The sequence below is a fragment of the Leucoraja erinacea genome, chromosome 15, assembly GCF_028641065.1.
Source record: "Leucoraja erinacea ecotype New England chromosome 15, Leri_hhj_1, whole genome shotgun sequence".
Lineage (NCBI taxonomy): Eukaryota > Metazoa > Chordata > Chondrichthyes > Rajiformes > Rajidae > Leucoraja > Leucoraja erinaceus.
The window spans coordinates 14,856,836-14,875,117 of record NC_073391.1 but is presented as its reverse complement, the minus strand read 5'-3'; the positions used below and the strand labels follow the sequence as shown (position 1 = coordinate 14,875,117).

Here is an 18,282-nt window from a genome sequence, read left to right as displayed (position 1 = left end):
GAGTAAGCCATTCGGCCCTTCGAGCCAGCACCGCCATTCAATATGATCATGGCTGATCACCCAGAATCAGTACCCTGTTCCAGCTTTCTCCCCATATCCCTCGATTCAGTTAGCCCTATGAGCAATATCGAACTGTCTCTTGAATACATCTAGTGAATTGGCCTCCACTGCCTTCCGTGGTAGCGAATTCCACAGATTCACAACTCTCTGTTTTTGCCTCATCTCAGTCCTAAACTGGCTAATTTATGTGAGCTGCTGCACCAGTTCCAATATAAACCTCTGACATTAACATTTATTGTATAATAAAAACATACTGTTTAAAGCAACTAATTGAAAATAAACATACCAATCTGACACGCTAAAACCTAAATTATTTTTGCTTCTTCTGTTCTGTTTTTGTAGTCTGTTTCAAGCTGAGAAATCCCTTACACAACTCCAGACAGATACAGTGCAAAGCACTTGGAAATTGGCATAGCCGGGGATACAATAACACGGTGCTCATTTGTGGGTGACTTCATAGACGAGATTTGATTTCTGAATTTTTTGTAGCGTCTTCTGTGTGATCACGGTGGCCCAACGGTAGAGTTGCTGCCGTACAGGGAATGCAGCGCTGGAGACCCGGATTCGATCCTGACTACGAGCGCAGTCTGTACGGAGTGTGTATGTTCTCCCCGTGACCTGTGTGGGTTTACTCCGAGATCTTCGGTTTCCTCCCACACTCCAAAGACATACAGGTTTGTAGGTTAATTGGCTTGGTAAATGTAAAAAATGTCCCCAGTGGGTGTAGGATAGTGTTAATGTGCGGGAATCGCTGGTCAGCGCGGACCCGGTGAGCCGAAGGGCCTGTTTCCACGCTGTATCTCTAAACTAAACTATTTACAGCACAAATTGGTCCTGGATGAGGTCAACAATAGCCCTATGCCCCAAATCCTTCCGCAGTGTTGCATTCAACTGGTTCGTATTTACTCACGAACAGCTGAGTTGTACTCACCCAATTTCTACAAACGCTGTACTATTTAAAGGGTCAATGCTTAATGTACATTCACTGAGATCTGGGCTTTCCTGTCACATCAAGCAGAGCCTCATAAGTGTGGCTGGACTTTCTTGTTAATGCAGGTCACTCTCAGCTTCCAAACATAAGGATTGTTCCATATCTTAGACTGCTGATCACTGCTGCTTAAAGCCCCTGTCCCACCTTCACGACCTAATTGGCGACCCTGCCGAGTTTGCCCTTGATGCATACTTGCAGCATGGTCGCCACAAGGTCGTCTGTGGTCTTCGTAACTCTTCCTCATGCTCGTGATTGGTCTCCGCGTACTCGTGGTCTCAAGTAGGTCGTGGCGTTTTTTTTCCAGCCTGATAAAATATGTTCACAAGTAAAAAAAAGTCGGCATGGAAAAAATGGATACGTTTTACTCATAGGTAGGTGGTAGTAGGTCATGATGGTAGTCGTGGATAGTGGTAGGTCGGTAACTGGCCCGAGAAAAAAAAATGCAAACATGACATAATTTTATCATGTGATCATTTTCCAATCGTAGCTAGTCGTAGTTGGTCTTAGGTGTGGACGACTGAATCGTAGACATAGTCGTAGGATGTCATAGACATAGTAGTAGGAGGTCGTAGGAAGTCTTTTACTTCAGCGAGTCAACACGACCTTGACATTTTTTTCAACTCATCTAGGGTCTTCTAAACTCGTGGATTAGGTCGTCCAAGTGGGACAGGCCCTTTAGGAAGTTCCTGAAACTCCATACAGGAGGAGAGAAGACCTCAAAGGCTTTCATGGACCTTCAGCAAAGAGGTTAAAGGACAACAATGCTTTCCAGGCTTCCGGGAAATGCAGGGATTGTGTGGTTGCACTCATGCAGTATGAATAGTTACAGATTGACCTCTCTGACAACTACCAGCCTATAGCCATGGAAAGTCTCCATGGTATCAGTAATTCATTTATTTGCTAAATGCTGGAAAACAGCAATAAAATCGGAAAATGTTGGAAAAACAAAGCAGATCAACAGCATCTGTGGGAAAAGTGACAACATTGTGCATAGTTCAACAGAACTCAAACCCCCATATCCTAGGGCAAGCTGCTGTCATTTCCTCTGGCACTCTGCTGTCATTTCCTCTCACCATGTTAAATATCAACATTTTTTGTAGCTGAAATATTGTGACTTGTACATTGATATGTCCCCTTCGAATTGGCTGCCAAGATCATAGCTGCAGGGCTAAATGTCCTCAGCTGAGAGATCTGCCAATATATCAACAGAGCCTGGTGCACTGTGATGCAGTATGGATTTACCAGGAAAACCAAATAAATATGTTCTGTGACCCTCCCAATTGAAATTCATAATCTTTATGGGACTTTTACAAGTAGCTTTGTTATGACCAACAATGTTGTTTTAAAGGCACAAGCGTGTAATAAAGCAATTTCTCAGCCTATAGCCCATAAGTGATCTATGCACTACCCCAGTCTACTATTTCTTGAGGAAACATGGTTTTCTTTCCTATCTAATCTTAAACTATTGAAAATGTACATAGTTGTTCCAATAGTAGTTCTACTAAAGTATTGGGACCCAACTTGGCTGTGGATAGTGGCTCCTTAACTGCATGTATGTGTGCATATATACATTTCTATTCCACTTTTAAATATTACTCATCTGTAATATTTTAAATTTTTGATGAAGTTTTCATATCTTTTTACAGATGCTAACTGACCTACTAAGTGCTTCCAGGATTTCTGGGTCCTTTCTTAATATTATCATTACTTTCTAATTCTCTCGTGTCAATCCGTATAAACCTGTAATTCAGTCCAGATTGTAGGAACTGAGAAGAAAGGGGCTCTATTGAAGGATTGTCGTATTTTATTACAATTACAAATGACAATATGGAGAACATAAATTTAGCTAGAATAAGTATAATGCTTGGTGATATTATAGATGCGTGTTAAACATGTTGCACTATACAACTTAACTACAACTGTCTCCAAATTCAGAACTTTATAAAATATATAAATACAATATGAGTTAAATTGTTAAACTGATGTTATCGAGTTTGAACTTATTATACAAATGAAATTAGGGTTATTTACTGTTCTGGCTTAGTAATGTGGCAGCTTTAGTTTAGTTTAGAGATGCAGTAGGCAAACAAGCCCTTCGGCCCACAGTGTCAGTGCCAACCATTATTCACCCATTCACACTAGTTCTGTGTTATCCAGCTTTCCTATCCGCTGTCTACACACTAGGGGTAATTTTACAGAAACCAATTAACTTACAAACCCAGCCATGTTTGGGATGTGGGAGGAAACCAGAGCACCCAGAGGAAACCCACACGGTCATCTTACAGAGGAAATGTGCAAACTCCACATGGGCAGCACCCGAGGTCAGGATCGAACCCGGGTCTCTGACTCCGTGAGGCAGCGACTCTACCAGCTGCGCCACTGTGCCACCCAGTTGTATCTGGGTTGGATCAGATTAGCGTAGTTGGTAGTTACCTAGCTGACATATCAAGAGTACCTAAACAAGAGAAGAAATAATGATAAAGAGTGCATATACATTTTCAGAAAGGGAATTTGGAAGAACAAGGAAGAGAAAGGAAAATATTAAATTATCAGGAATATAGAAAGAAACTCAACAAACACATAAGTAATAAATGAAAATTCAGAATACAGATCTGGCCACTTGGAGATGCACATAACACTATTACAAATGGTGATAGAAATGTTAAGTAGTTCATTTGTTTATACATTTCAGGCAGTCTAACATGTTCAAGATGACATAGGAAGCACTGCTTAAAAAATATAAAATCATTGCTAAAACAGCTGTTCAAGATGGTTTGAATCTGCACATATTAGATAAATCATACCATAAAAACAAATGGCAACATAAGGAGGCCATTTGATCCATTGTGCCTATGGTGGTTGGATCAAGCTGGATCAAGCAAGGCCACCTCCACCATCTAGGAGCAGGTCAGAAACCCTGCAGGTGACGGTTCCTCGACAAAAGCCAAATACTTTTTAATTGTGTAGAGTGTTTCCACTTCAACCTCTCTTCCAGGCAGTGAGACATAGGGAAGAGATAAAGAGGAAATAACTGAGAAACTCAGCCATGTGAGCCTCAAAATATATTCCCTGTGAAAGGCTTTCAATAAAAATAATGGTGGATGTCCCACATTAATTTTTTATTCAACTATGTTCCTTCGTGTGCAATGGATGCACTATTGCACAGATGTGCCCGAACATGGGTAGGCGTGCTCAGCTGTGGAAAACACTTTCCTTGATCCCAACGCCATCATTTTCCAATAAACACGCATGGCCAAACAAAACATGCAGAAGCAGTCTTCAGAGCACATATGGGCCACAGTGTGGTTAGTTAGCGGGAATCCCAAACTGTATAATCTGGAATTGTAAAACCGCATCAAGGACATTTATTTTTCACATCTATATATTTTAGAACATCCCTATCAGTCTTTTATAATTGTACACTCAATTACCTCCCCCAGTGCAATGTGCCTGATCCACTATTTGACTGATTTTTGACCACACTTTGTGAGCCTGATACATAACACTCTCTTGATTGCAAGACTGACACTCCTCCAAATCCTTGCCAATCTGAATACAACCCCAGGCAGCCACTGTAGCTACTGACCAAACAGCCCCCCATCACTCCCTTCCCTTCTTCTGATGATTAAACCTAACATAAAGTCTCAAATCTACGTGACCTGCTGCCCACCACCACACCCTCTCTTGCTGATTCAACCACCCTCATGGTCTTCTTTCACATGCAATCTATTTGGTTTCTTCATATGTTCCAAAGTAAATGCTTTCATTGCATAAAGGGGCAGTCCCACTTGGACGACCTAATCCGCAAGTTCCGGCGGGTTTGCCCTCGACTCATACTCGCAACATGGTCGACACGAGGTCCTAGGAGGTCTTTGTAACTCTCCTTCATACTTGAGAGTAGTCCCCGCGTACTCGAGGCCTAAGCTAGGTCGCGGCGTATTTTTCAACATGTTGAAAAATGACCGCGAGTAAAAAAAGGTCGTTATGGAAAAAAAAACAATACTTTTTTTACTCGTAGGTTTAGTCACAGTAGGTCATAGTAGGTCGGCATGTTAGTTGTAAGTAATCGAGGGTAGTCGAAGGTAATCAAAGTAGTCGTAGATCGTCTTCATCATAGTCGAAGGGAGGGCGAACGAGATCCGAGGAGGTCGTCTTCACTCTCCACTATTCGGTGTCCTATTTTCCCGAAGTTAGTCATAGCTAGTCATAGCTAGTCGAAGCTAGTCTTCAACATTGTCGAAGGAGGTCGAAAGAGGTCTTCTACATCGTCGAAGGAGGTCTCCAACATGACATTTTTTTAAACTCCCCTAAACTCTTCTAAACTTGCCAGTTAGGTCGCCCAAGTGGGACAGCCCCTTTTGACCTACTCTATATTGCTTGAGATTTTCAGCCTGAACAATTCTGAAGCAGTTGTCTCTCAGGGGAATTATTTATTGGCCTGCAGTACACTGTTGAATTAATCCATTTTTGTAATTGCCGGAAAATATCTAGAGTAGGTTGTACCCACTAGGCATTTTAGACACAGCTTGTAAATACTGATCTGCAACCACACTGTTCCGTTGTATGATAAAAATATTTTTTGCCTAACTGGAGGGTTACAGAACAGATTGTGATCTGACTTTACAAGCATCCACCCTGGAGGAATACCCAAGGAAGTGCTTTCATCATGGGAAGGATTACAGAGATTAAAAAAGAGAAAAATAACAAAAATCCTCTACAAAGATATATCCTAAATTTAATTATATACGAATATGAACTGGTTTATAAAAATATGGAAAATATTAAGCTTTTAATGTTATCATTATATGAATTCATGATTGTCCTTGATGCATAGTTTTATAGAAAAAAATGACAGGTGAAATATCAGTTGAAAACTTGGAATAAATCCTTCTCTTAACACTGCAACAGATGTAGACTATTTATTCAAACCATAAGGACACCATATTTATCTTATATCTGTCATATTTCCTTACAAAATGGAGGCCATTCAGCCCACTATGTCTATGTTGGCTCAATCCAATCAGTCCAATTCTTTCACTTATTTCCCTGTAACGTATTCTGCCCCACTTGGCCATTAACCTTGCCCTAATTTACTAATCAGTCACCAAATTTACTGTAACCAATTAACTGTAACCAATTACTGTAACCAATCTCTTTGGGATGTGGGAGGAAATTGGTTACCGGGAGAACATGCAAACTCCACGCAGGCAGCACCTGAGCTCAGGATGGCTGGAGCTGTGAAGCTCATTTAAACTGCTGAAAGCAAATAATGGACAATGTAAGAAGAATTATTTCAAATGTCACCCAATTAATTCAAGACTGAATGTGTCTAACTGTAGCTGGGCATTTCGAATGAAGGCAATATGCCGGCAAGGACTAAGAGATAAGCATTCGGGATTTTGAAGTTTTTAAATATTGTTTCATCATTAAGTTGTCTAACTGCACTTTGAAAGGGAAAGGGAGAGGAATAAAATTCAATATCAAATTACTGTGACAAATCTACAAGTCACTTTGATCTGGAATCAATCACAGACGTTACTTTAAACCATCCATCTTTTATGTCATTGGAAAGTGCAAAGAGATTATATTATCATCTGGGGTTAAACTGGGAATGGAAAGCTGCAGTTTCAGAGTTTATCAACATTTAATTACATTTCTGTCATTTATATTTAAAAAATGTTTACTTTGAATATTTTTACATCAACTTTGAAGTTGTAGAAAATTTGCATTTAACTGGAATATAGGAATGTTGATTGGTGAATCTGTGGAATTCTTGACCACAGAAGGCTGTGGAGGCAAAGTCAGTGGATATATTGAAGGCAGAGATAGATAGATTCTTGATTAATACGGGTGTCCGAGGTTATGAGGAGAAGGCAGGAGAATGGGGTTAGGAGGGAGAGATAGTTCAGCAATGATTGAATGGTGGCGTAGACTGATGGGCTGAATGGCTTCATTCTACTTCGATCACTTATGATCTTATGATTTTACATTGATTTCTTTGGCCGGGAGTTTCCATTTGATTGTGCTATTTTTAAAATGTAATTCTGCTAAAGTTTACAAATTGGTATGGTATTTTTTAATTTTTAATGCATTCAGTGGTAACTATATTAATCACTGCCCACAAAATTGACCAGGTCACCAGGGTACTTCTGCAAATTGTGATCATTTGCAAATCTCTAGGGAGACTTAAAACCAGAAAAGAGTTTTATATTTTTCACAAAATATACTTAAAAAACAAAAAAAAAATTAGTTGAAATTAATATGATGATGTACTCTTATCGAAAAGTTATCTCTTTCACAAATATGAAGGAAATGGATTGAAGCAAACGTTTTCTTTAAACAAATGACATTACTGTATAAGATGTTCCCAAATTGCTCATGTTTATGGCAGGTTTTTGCCATTTTGCAATGTTTAAATTGATTTTGAGCAGCAAACTGGGAATGCAAACATTCCCAAGATGGGAGAGTTTTTCCACCATTTGTGCTTGAATCAGCAACTGAGCACAATGCGAGAAGCAAATCTCTCTTTCTCACCCGTTGTTGCTGAGACTACTGACCTTTACAAAATTGAAGATGATCATTTTCTGAACCTGAAATGGCTCTGCAAATTAATGAGTACAAAATGATAGCATCCTGCAAATAACAGCTCCAGGGAGAATTACAAACAAAACTCTACATTTAAACCGCAGTTGCTGGCAAATGTGCAGTTCTGTCGCCATTGGCAGAGATTATTAATAGGAAAACACCAATTTGTTTTCATCTCTGACTGCAATCATTTCCCGGGGCCTGATAAAGAATAACATAATTTAGAATAATAAGTGGAATTGGAAGATTGGTATGAGGTGCACACAATGTTGTTGTTCTGAAACTAACACTGAAATAGTTAAAATGGGCACCAGGTTAAATGTGGAGCACTTTCTTGAAATTCATCACAACATTTACAACAACTTTCTGAGATCATCTGGCATTAGGAGCTACTTCAGCAATGGAACTTCAGTTAATAAGAACATTTGAATCTGTGGAATTCCTTGCCACAGAAAGCTGCAGAGGTCAAAGGGAAAGATAGATAGATTCTTGATTAGTACAGGTGTCTGGGGTTATGGGAAGAAGACAATAGAATGGAGTAAGGAGGAAGAGATAGATCAGCAATGATTGAATGGCGGAGTAGACTTGATGGGCCGAATGGCCTAATTCTGCTCCTATAAAGTCTGACATTTTGAAATCTATTCCTATAACCTGGAGAATGAGAGAGTTGACTTGGAAAATGTTTGTGTTACCCAGACGTAATAAACTCAGGAAGCAACCTTGCGAATACTAGACGGTAGGTGAAATGAGATGTGCAGGTAGAACTGGGGGGAAGGGGAGGCATGAAGGAGATGGGAAAGTGAAAAAGGGGAGGTAAATTAGGTGAACAGTCATGTTGGATTAGAATGCTTTGCAGGTTACCTGCAAACTATTTTTTGACTGAAGCAGTCTCTTCTGTCTTCAATGTTATGAGGGAGTTTGGTAAGCTGTGCAACTTAATATTGTGCAAAAACAGCATAGTAAAATTATTTCTGAAAAAGGGTCTGAAGAAGGGTTCTAACCAAAATGTCACCGATTCCTTTTCTTCAGAGATGTTGCCTGACCTACTCCAGTTCTTTGTGTCTATCTTTAGTAAAAATCTTGTTGGAATATATTTATAAGGAACCATCAAATGAGCAAATTGCAGGAAGCTAAAAGCAGGAGTGTGACTGTCTCAGATGGATAGGTGAAGCAAAGTGGCTGGAAGTTAATGTGGCACATAAACCCTGACAGAGACCAATTCTGTACTAAAAATTCTATATTATTGTCTTAAATCTTTAAACACGATGTTACTTGATGACAAATGAAACCGTTACCATCTCGCTAGTGCAACCAAGCACATGTGTCATTACTCCCCTGCAAACGTCATTGTGAATTTGGACAGGAATAGCATAAGAGGGAAGAAGTATGAGATACCTTTAGTTTCATAGCCTGAGTAACATCATTGGTCTTCTAAGGAGTGACACCAGTAACACTTTTGGAAAACACTATACATATAAATATTTGCCTCTATCACTTCTGAAGCAAGTTTACACAGCTCAGTGGTGGAATAAGCAAGGAACTACAGGCATGAATTCTCCTGGAACATAGGAAAATAGGAAATTGACAATGAAGTTGTGAGGAAACCTTACTTTGGAGTTCCTCATGGCTGGAATAAGGTGGATAGCAGGTGGTGGTGGTGAGAAGGGGGTGGGGAAGGGTGGAGCAGGTGGGGAGGGGGGTGAAAACAGGCTTTGGGAATTGGAATTTAAAAAATGGTAAATCTTAAAACCAACTCAATTCCAAAAAATCTTGTTCAGTCTCAAAAGGAAGTATATTGGAGAGGAAGCAATTAACCCGATCTCCTAAATCAGGCCTGGGATTGTAATACCTTAACAAGATTGCATACTCCACATTTTAGTTTTGCTGACAAGGTTATCCTGCAAATCCCAAGGGTAAGTTTCTATCAGCAATGCTTGTGGGTCAGGAGGTGGAGCTCACCTCCCAGGGCATGAGATGTTAACCTCCCTGCAGTTGGACCACTGCGACAACAAGGCACTCTGGAGCTGCCATCCACAACCCCTGTAACCCTTGCTTGCCTTTCCGCTTCCCCATTAATCCCTCCAGATCTCAGACCCACCTTATGCCCTCAACACCCCCACAAGCATTGTTACCTCCCTCCCCGCATGCCTGTTCTCTACTCATTGTCCATAGCCTGGCACTGCTGAACTCCCAGTCAAACAACTACAGCTGCAAGTTGCATGGAGCCAAGAAGTTAAATCAGGAACTGCCGGTAAATTGCCCAGCCGCTACACCTTCTGCCTGCTTCCTGCTTGCCTTCTGTAAATATCGGGACAAATTTCTTGCTACGCTATGTCCATTCACCTTTTATTTTTTTCTATTCTATTAGTTAACCATGTTTTTTTTTTCCAAGAGACAGTGTGATAATATTTAGCTTCAATTTGAAATGTTATTTTCATAAGATGTATAAAAAGGCTTTCTGACAAAGAAAGCCCACGTTAATAAAGATTTAATGTTGTTATGATTGGTGACAGATTTGACACATGGCCTGGGTAGCCTGATAAAAAAATATTATATTCACAAATGTAACGAAAATACTTTGAAGTTGTGGCTCAAGCATAAAATGAACCCTGAGAACTAATTCATCAAAGCTGACAGCTTGTGAGCATTAATCTTGAGGGGTCTGTCTCCAGACCACACTGGGAATTTCACTCAGACAACAGTTTTTTTCCGAGAGGAAATCATGCAGCCAGGCAAAGTAGCTGTAATCATGTCAAGCCTATAAGTTGTTGGCTCATCTCCTTGCTCTATTTTTTTTTTAGGTTACAGATCCATCAGTAAAATAAATTACAAATGAAGCACAGGTGAAAGATAGGAATCTTGTGTTTGAATATGACACTGTTCTTGCTGCTAACAACATAGGACATTTTTGAGCACATAACAAGGGTTAATGGAAAAAAAAATAGCCTATTGGAAAACAGTTGCGTGTTGGCAAGTCATAATATCTACATCTGCAGGAAAACCACCGATAAAAAGTCAAGATAGATTGGCTGTGCTTAAATTTGGTAAACAGAAACATTACATTCTCTACATCTTGATAGATGGAGAAAGCCCTCAAGTTGCCAAATTTTTATAGCAAGTGTGTTCAAAAACAATGTCCCTTGACCTTGAATCGAATAAGTTAGAACAGACCTTTGCACTCAGATGAAATTTTCACTTGAAATGCTTTTCATCTGTTCCTTTTGCAAGTCATTTAAGGATATTTGCACTTGTGGTGTTATTTTCGATAATCAGAGCGAATTATCAACCTAACCTCATTAAAATGTCATTGCTTACCCTCTTGGATACAGGACATTAATCTGGCCCACCTACACAAGAAATAATATGTGTTAAATGCCCCAATATTAACAGCTAGGAAGGAACGTGGGGAGAGTTTTAGCAGCCAGGAAACTTGGAGGTAAGTATTTCTTAGAAGTTCAGCCAAATTTAACAAAAGGGCTTAATTTAAAATGTTTGCATGAGTTTCATGGCCTCAGTTAGTTTGGCTGATGGGCCAGCTGGCTATAGACTGGGCCAGGCAGGATGCACCAGCTCCTGCTGGCTAACACACAGCTGTACAGGCACCAATCTCATAGATCTGATTCCACTTGCCTCCCTGTAGTTATCAGGTTTCCCAAAGTCCAGAAACTCTGCCTTTAACTGGCGTTAAAAGTAAGATAAGTGTAGCTTCATTAAAATATTTCAGTAACTAATGATCTCCTTCAGTGATATATATTACCCTGCCCTCAGTATGCCTCTATTAAAATCAGAAGCCTGGAAGAGTTGAGATAGGATTCCTGATGGTAGATTTATAATCCGTCCCTGTCCTTGCAGAGAACTACAATGAACAACTGCAAATTGGTTGGAGCCAGTCTCTGCTTTGTTCAATTTGATTCACTTGAGACACTTTGGCATATGTAAATTTATCAGCAAGTTTTCTATCAAATTACAGTTGTATACATATTGAATATTCTTCATTACGGATAAAAACATTATGAAATCGCACACTATGATTCAAAGTTGGGAGAAATGTATAATGTTTTCATTCATATTTACACATATACAGCTTCTGTATAGTACTTCTGTACTTTCTGACCTCAGGCTGTCTATCAGAGCATGCCATCCAAGAGATGGGAAATGTTGATGGCATGTTACCAAAGGACGTGTAACAGATAATCAGCTTTCAAATAAATTGGTATTACAAGAGAATAGAAACAAGGTGGACAATCAATTTAAGCAAAATGTTGGAGTAACTCAGTGGGTCAGGCAGCATCTCTGGAGAAACGGAATAGGTGATGTTTTGGATTAAGGCTCTTCTTCAGACTGAGAGTCAGGGGGAAGGGAAACTAGAGGTGTGAAAAGGTACAGACCAAATCAGAGCCGGCATCAATGACCAGGGAAAGGTGGAGCCCACAATGGTTCATTGTTGGCTGTAGAAGTGGTGATAACGAAGAGATACGAACAGTGAAACTAGCAGGATGACTATGGTGTGGACAGAGCGAGAGGGAATGCAAGGGTTAAAAAATTAGTAAGCTGCCCAAGCGATAAATGAGGTGCTGTTCCTCCAATTTGCATGTGGCCCAGGACAGAAATGTCAGTATGGGAATGGGAAGGGAAGTCAAAAATGTTTGGCAACTGGGAGTTTGAGTAGGCCAAGGTGGACTGAGCAGAGGTGTTCAGCAAAACGATCACCGAGCCTGTGCTTGGCTTCGCCGATATATAGGAGTCCACACCGAGGACAACAGACACAGTAGATGAGGTTGGAGGAGGTGCAAGGGAACCTTTGCCTCACCTGAAAGGTCTGCCTGGGTCCCTGGATGGTCGAGGGAGAAGGTATATAGACCTTTCAGACCTTATTGATTTTCAGTTAAAAAACATAGCTATTATTGATTAATGGTTGTCTATCACTGTGGGATTTTAATTGGTATTGGAATTAATTTTTGAGTTGGAAGACTAATTTATGCTAAATTGTCTGCATAGCAACCCTAATACAGTATATGCTAATTTGACAACTCTCCTGCATGGATAATCTCATAGAATGAAAATAAGTGTAATCAACATGACTGCTTCAATTAGTATTGCATGTAAATATTACTTCATGTGGAATCTCATTTTAGAGAGTCCTACTCACAAATATCACTTCTCACACAATGTCCTTACAATATCGATAGTGATATTGCCTAAGACAGATTTTTGGCATAGAGGTTTTGCAGCAGGCTAGTCCTTTAGACAGTATAAATTGATATTAAAATGTTATGATAAGCTCAAATGTTAGCACTTGGGACAATTTACTACTGAGAGGTAATAGAGACCCCATGGGCACGCATTACATTGAAAGCCTCTTGGGGAAAAGTGATATTTCTACTTATATTTCACATTAAGTTCTGCACTGCTGGCTAAACTATACAAGTCTTGTCACAAGCAATATATCAGAGAGAGGTTAAAGCACTATGTTCTCCTTGCTACTTATTTTCCACATAAGCACAGTATCAAGCTCAGCATGAGAAAATGTAACAAAATAAAACAAAGGCCAATCTTTATTCATGAAATGTTTACAGGGAAACCGGGAATGTTGTCATTTACATTTTCCCCGACTGACTAAGTTGTCTCACAATGGATTGTTGTGTGGTGGAAACATAGAATTGATCATGGTTGATCCTTGTATGAAGACTCCATTTGGCATTTTTTAAGTTTGTGATAGTGCCTTGCCAAATCATAATCTTTAAACATTAATCTGTGATAGTGATCTATGATTTGTAATGATTTTCATTGATTCATAACTGGCAGCTGAACGGCTGTGATAGTCTAACTAAATCTTCAAAATACCACAATCATCTTTGTTTGCTGTACAGTTTCCACTCAATCCATTCACATGTACACCTTTTCCCCCCGTTACTATCTAGATGATAATTAATTAAACAGGTATTTAAGTAGAATTAGAACTTGTGGATATAGGATGGATCTGGATTAAAGGCCATTTCCCAATCCTAGACTAATGGAGAAAAGAATGCTCTCGATCTACTGGGGAAAATGGGAGACCATTTATGACAGAGACGAGAATAAATTTCTTCATTCAAAGAGTGACGAGGCTTTGGAATTCTCTACCCTGGACGGGTGTGGAGGCAGATTCATTGTGCTCAATCAAAGCAGAGATTGATAGATATCTGGAACCAAGGGATATGAGGAAATGGTACTAGGCTACAAAATCAGCTGTTCTCAACAAGCTTGTAGGACCAGATGGTCTGCATCTGCTCTTAGTTCTTATATCCTAATATTTTTATTTAAAAAAAGGTTAACATAACTCAATATGCAGAAGATGAGCAGGTTTGAGTTAAACACGCACAAAGCAGGAAATGCATAGAATAAATCATTGATTTCTTCCTGGCATCAGATTAAAATGGTCTCTAATGTAAAACAATAGTATAACTTTCCATAGGTAGACAAAAAATGCTGGAGAAACTCGCCAGGTGAGGCAGCATCTATGCTCCATAGATGCTGCCTCACCCGCTGAGTTTCTCCAGCATTTTTGTCTACCGTCGATTTTCCAGCATCTGCAGTTCCTTCTTAAACATTATAACTTTCCATAATTCATGCAAATGACTAGCAATTTGAATGAAATTGTAAATGCCATCTATAAACCACCATAACATTGTGCTCAAGGAAGAAACTATTTTCATTTTTCCACATTATAAGCCATTGCAATTTATCAAATACCGAGAAAGAAATACCAAAGCAGCATCAAGTGCCTAATCTTTGTAATAATTTATATTATTTTCCTTGATCAAAATGTGAAAAAATGTTGATGGGGCAACAACATTTTGTGCAATCTTGCATTCATCAAAGCAGTGGAGGCACATTAGCCACGTTGACACACTGCATTTTCATTGTCTCTGTAGCTTATGGCTGTCATAATGTTGTCATTTTGTATGCAAGCCAGAAGAATCTCACGATAAAAAGGCTATGACATTTGTGATATATTCTTTGCTGTTTCTGAGTAATTTGTCCACAGCAAACATCTGTTTGAACGCTTATAACAATAGCTATTTAATGTTGAATTCACAGAGTGTTGACACATTGTGTAGTGAGACAACATCCTAGAAACAGGCGCAAAAAGATCCAAATGCTATGAAGTGTAAAATAATTAGAGTGAAGTGAGAGTTCCTTGGTGCTTAGTTTGTGCCAATAGTGTGTTTAGAATACCACGGGGATGTTATATACATTCTTTTTTATCGGCCAAAAAAATCATTGCATACTTGTATATTGTTTCAGACTCCAGCATTAATGTATTTTCTTGGGCAGCTTCCAAGTTTCAATGATAAGGGCAGTCACACACATTTTCCATGTACAACAGTGGATTTGTAACCCTGTTTACCCTGTGGATGGTGTCATGATGCAGCCGCCTTTGTCTGGTGATGCCCTGCAGGTACAACCGCGTTCAGGAGTATCGTGGTTCATGCCAAAATTATGGCCCAGCTCGTGTGCCATTGTTACCGCTGCTCCAAGAGGATTGTCCGAATGATCCTGCAAAATCAGAAGATCTAAATTTTATTCCGGAGTTCATATATTTCAGAAAGAATATCATGTCCTCTAAAAAGCTCCAGGAATGAAAGAAATCAAAGGTGCAATGTGTTGATTTTATTGCCTATTACAACATATTACTAATTATGAACTGACTGCTGGGAAAAATCTCCAGCTAATAGAGCTTCCAAATTTATTTCCTTTGGCTGCAATAATGCAGGAATAATAGGAGGCCATTCAGATCCTGGAATCGTCCCGCTATTCATCAACAATATGGCAGGTTTGTATCCTTACCCCATATCCCTTAAAAGCTTCAGCTAATGTAAATCCACCACCCTCTGATTTAAGATCTTTGAGCTTGCATCTACTGCCCACTGTGTGCAAGATTCTGACCCTCTTTACAAATAGATATGTTGCTCAACATTTCACAGATTCTGAAATTAATACCCCTTGTCTTAGACTTCCTCACTGGTTGAAAAACGTTCTCTAAAAGAGTCTCTTTCTATCAATGTCTCGTAGTTATTTTATATATCTGTCAATGCCACCTATGTTGTGTCAAGAGCAAATTCCAAAACATGACTCTCCCCTTTGCTTTATCTAGACAATAATAAATATTGTGAATAGTTGACCACCCGCTATACAATATCCTGTGGGATGCCACAAGTGAGTTCCTTTAAACTTCACTGCATAACCATTATCTCTCCCCTCCATCTGCTAATACCCAAGGCAACCCCACAACCAGATCAAAACATTGCCTAATCCCTAAACTGTCATTTTATCTTGCAGTGTTTAACATGGAATCAGACTGAATGCCTTCTGGAAGTTGCCATGAACTATTTCCAAAGACATTTCCCTGACTATAACTACAATTATATGCTCATGATATTCAATCAGATTTGTTAGACTTGAACTACACCTTACACATCTACTTTTGTATTCTCTAGTCAGTTCTGATTTCTCTTCAGTGTTCAATTATTCAGTCCTAAATTGACCAAACTTCCTCGCATCAAATGTTCGATGCATAAATCTCCAACTTTCTCATTTTGTCTTTCCATCAATATTCTAAAATTTGTAGTTTTCCAAATAAGTAAAGCTCTCTTTAATGAAGAGAGTTCTAGTTAATAATTTTAACACATTAACAACTTTAATTAATTGAACAAAAAAAAATCATCATAATCAGGCAAATACAACGTGCTTTTGTTTCCATTCAGGACCCTTCTTCAGCCTGCTTGTGATAGGGGAATGGAAACTGGACAAGTGGTTGGGGCAAGACAAACCCTGGCAGTGATAGGTGGCTTTAGATAGGGGGGGGGGGGGGGGGGGGGTTATTGGCAGATAGGTGGAAAAATGCTAGAGACAAAAAGGACACAAAAGAGTGTAGAATAAGGAGAGGTGAAATGTAGAGCCAGAGGAAGGCGCATGGGTGAAAACTGACAGGAGGGTCGGAGTGGGGTGGGGGGGTTCTAGCCTTTTGGCCACCCATCTATTCATGAAAATCTCCTCACCTGTAACTACCTATCACTAGTCAGGCTTTGTCCCACCTCCACCACTTTTCCAACTTTCTTCCTCCTGCAACAATCGGTCTGAAGAAGGGTCCTGACTCAAAATGCCTGTCCATTTCCCCTGCAGTAATGCTGCCTGGTGCACTGAGTCCCTCCAGCTCAAGATTCCAGCATCGGCAGCTCCTTGTGACTCCATTTTACAAGCTCTCTTGAGACATGGTTTCAATTCATTACTGAGAACTGGCCTCCTGATTTCTGGTTATAATCTTTCAGTTTCTCATATTGATTTACACATATTTCCACTAATGTGTTACCCTTGCTTTTGCAGAATTCTTCCTAACTCGCCAAGAAGAAAATATTCCCATTTGATTTTCTTGGATACAGAGCAAAATACTTTACTCTTCCCCATTTTGAACTTCTTAGAAACATAGAAACATAGAAAATAGGTGCAGGAGTAGGCTTCGGCCCTTCGAGCCTGCACGGCCATTCAATATGATCCTGGCTGATCATCCAACTCAGTATCCTGTACCTGCCTTCTCTCCATACCCCCTTAATCCTTTAGCCACAAGGGCCACATCTAACTCCCTCTTAAATATAGCCAATAAACTGGCCTCAACTACCTTCTGTGGCAGAGAATTCCACAGATTAACCACTTTCTCTTTTTTTTTTTTTTTTCTCATCTCGGTCCTAAAAGGCTTCCCCCTTATCCTTAAACTGTGACCCCGTGTTCTGGACTTCCCCAACATCGGGAACATTCTTCCTGTATCTAGCCTGTCCAACCCCTTAAGAATTTTGTAAGTTTCTATAAGATCCCCCCTCAATCTTCTAAATTCTAGCAAGTACAAGCCGAGTCTATCCAGTCTTTCTTCATATGAAAGTCCTGACATCCCAGGAATCAGTCTGGTGAACCTTCTCTGTACTTCCTCTATGGCAAGAATGTCTTTCCTCAGAATAGGAGAACAAAACTGTACGCAATACTCCAGGTGTGGTCTCACCAAGACCCTGTACAACTGCAACTCCCTGCTCCTATACTCAAATCCTTTTGCTATGAATGCTAACATACCATTCACTTTCTCTTCACTTTCTTCACTGCCTGCTGCACCTGCATGCCTACTTTCAATGACTGGTGTACCATGACACCCAGGTCTCGTTGCATCTCCCCTTTTCCTAACCGGCCACCATTCAGATAAAAGTCTACTTTCCTGTTCTTGCCACCAAAGTGGATAACCTAACATTTATCCACATTATACTGCATCTGCCATGCATTAGATCACCCACCCAACCTATCCAAGTCACCTTGCAGCCTCCTAGCATCCTCCTCACAGCTAACACCGGCCCCCAGCTTTGTGTCATCCGCAAACTTGGAAATGGTGCATTCAATTCCCTCGTCCAAATCATTAATATGTAATGTAAATAGCTGGAGTCCCAGCACTGAGCCTTGCAGTACCTCACTAGTCACTGCTTGCCATTCTGAAAATGACCTGTTTACTCCTACTCTTTGCTTCTGCCACATATGTTTTCCACTTACTTTGTCTCTAGATGTCCATTTGTAACATTTCCAGCATAGACATTTAGGAGGGTGGTATCTGACAGGCAATCAGTGTGCCA

The 18,282-nt window shown here is 39.9% G+C and overlaps 1 protein-coding gene across 3 annotated transcripts in view; it reads right to left on the bottom strand.

Moving 5' to 3' along the window:
- Positions 1–18,282, bottom strand: part of adam12b (ADAM metallopeptidase domain 12b) — a 328,163-nt gene that overhangs the window by 56,814 nt on the left and 253,067 nt on the right. For all 3 annotated transcript variants that reach the window (XM_055646711.1, XM_055646710.1, XM_055646712.1), the window contains one exon: positions 15,027–15,175. In XM_055646711.1, the coding sequence (XP_055502686.1) occupies positions 15,027–15,175 (149 nt within the window). The remainder of the gene's footprint in view (positions 1–15,026; positions 15,176–18,282) is intronic.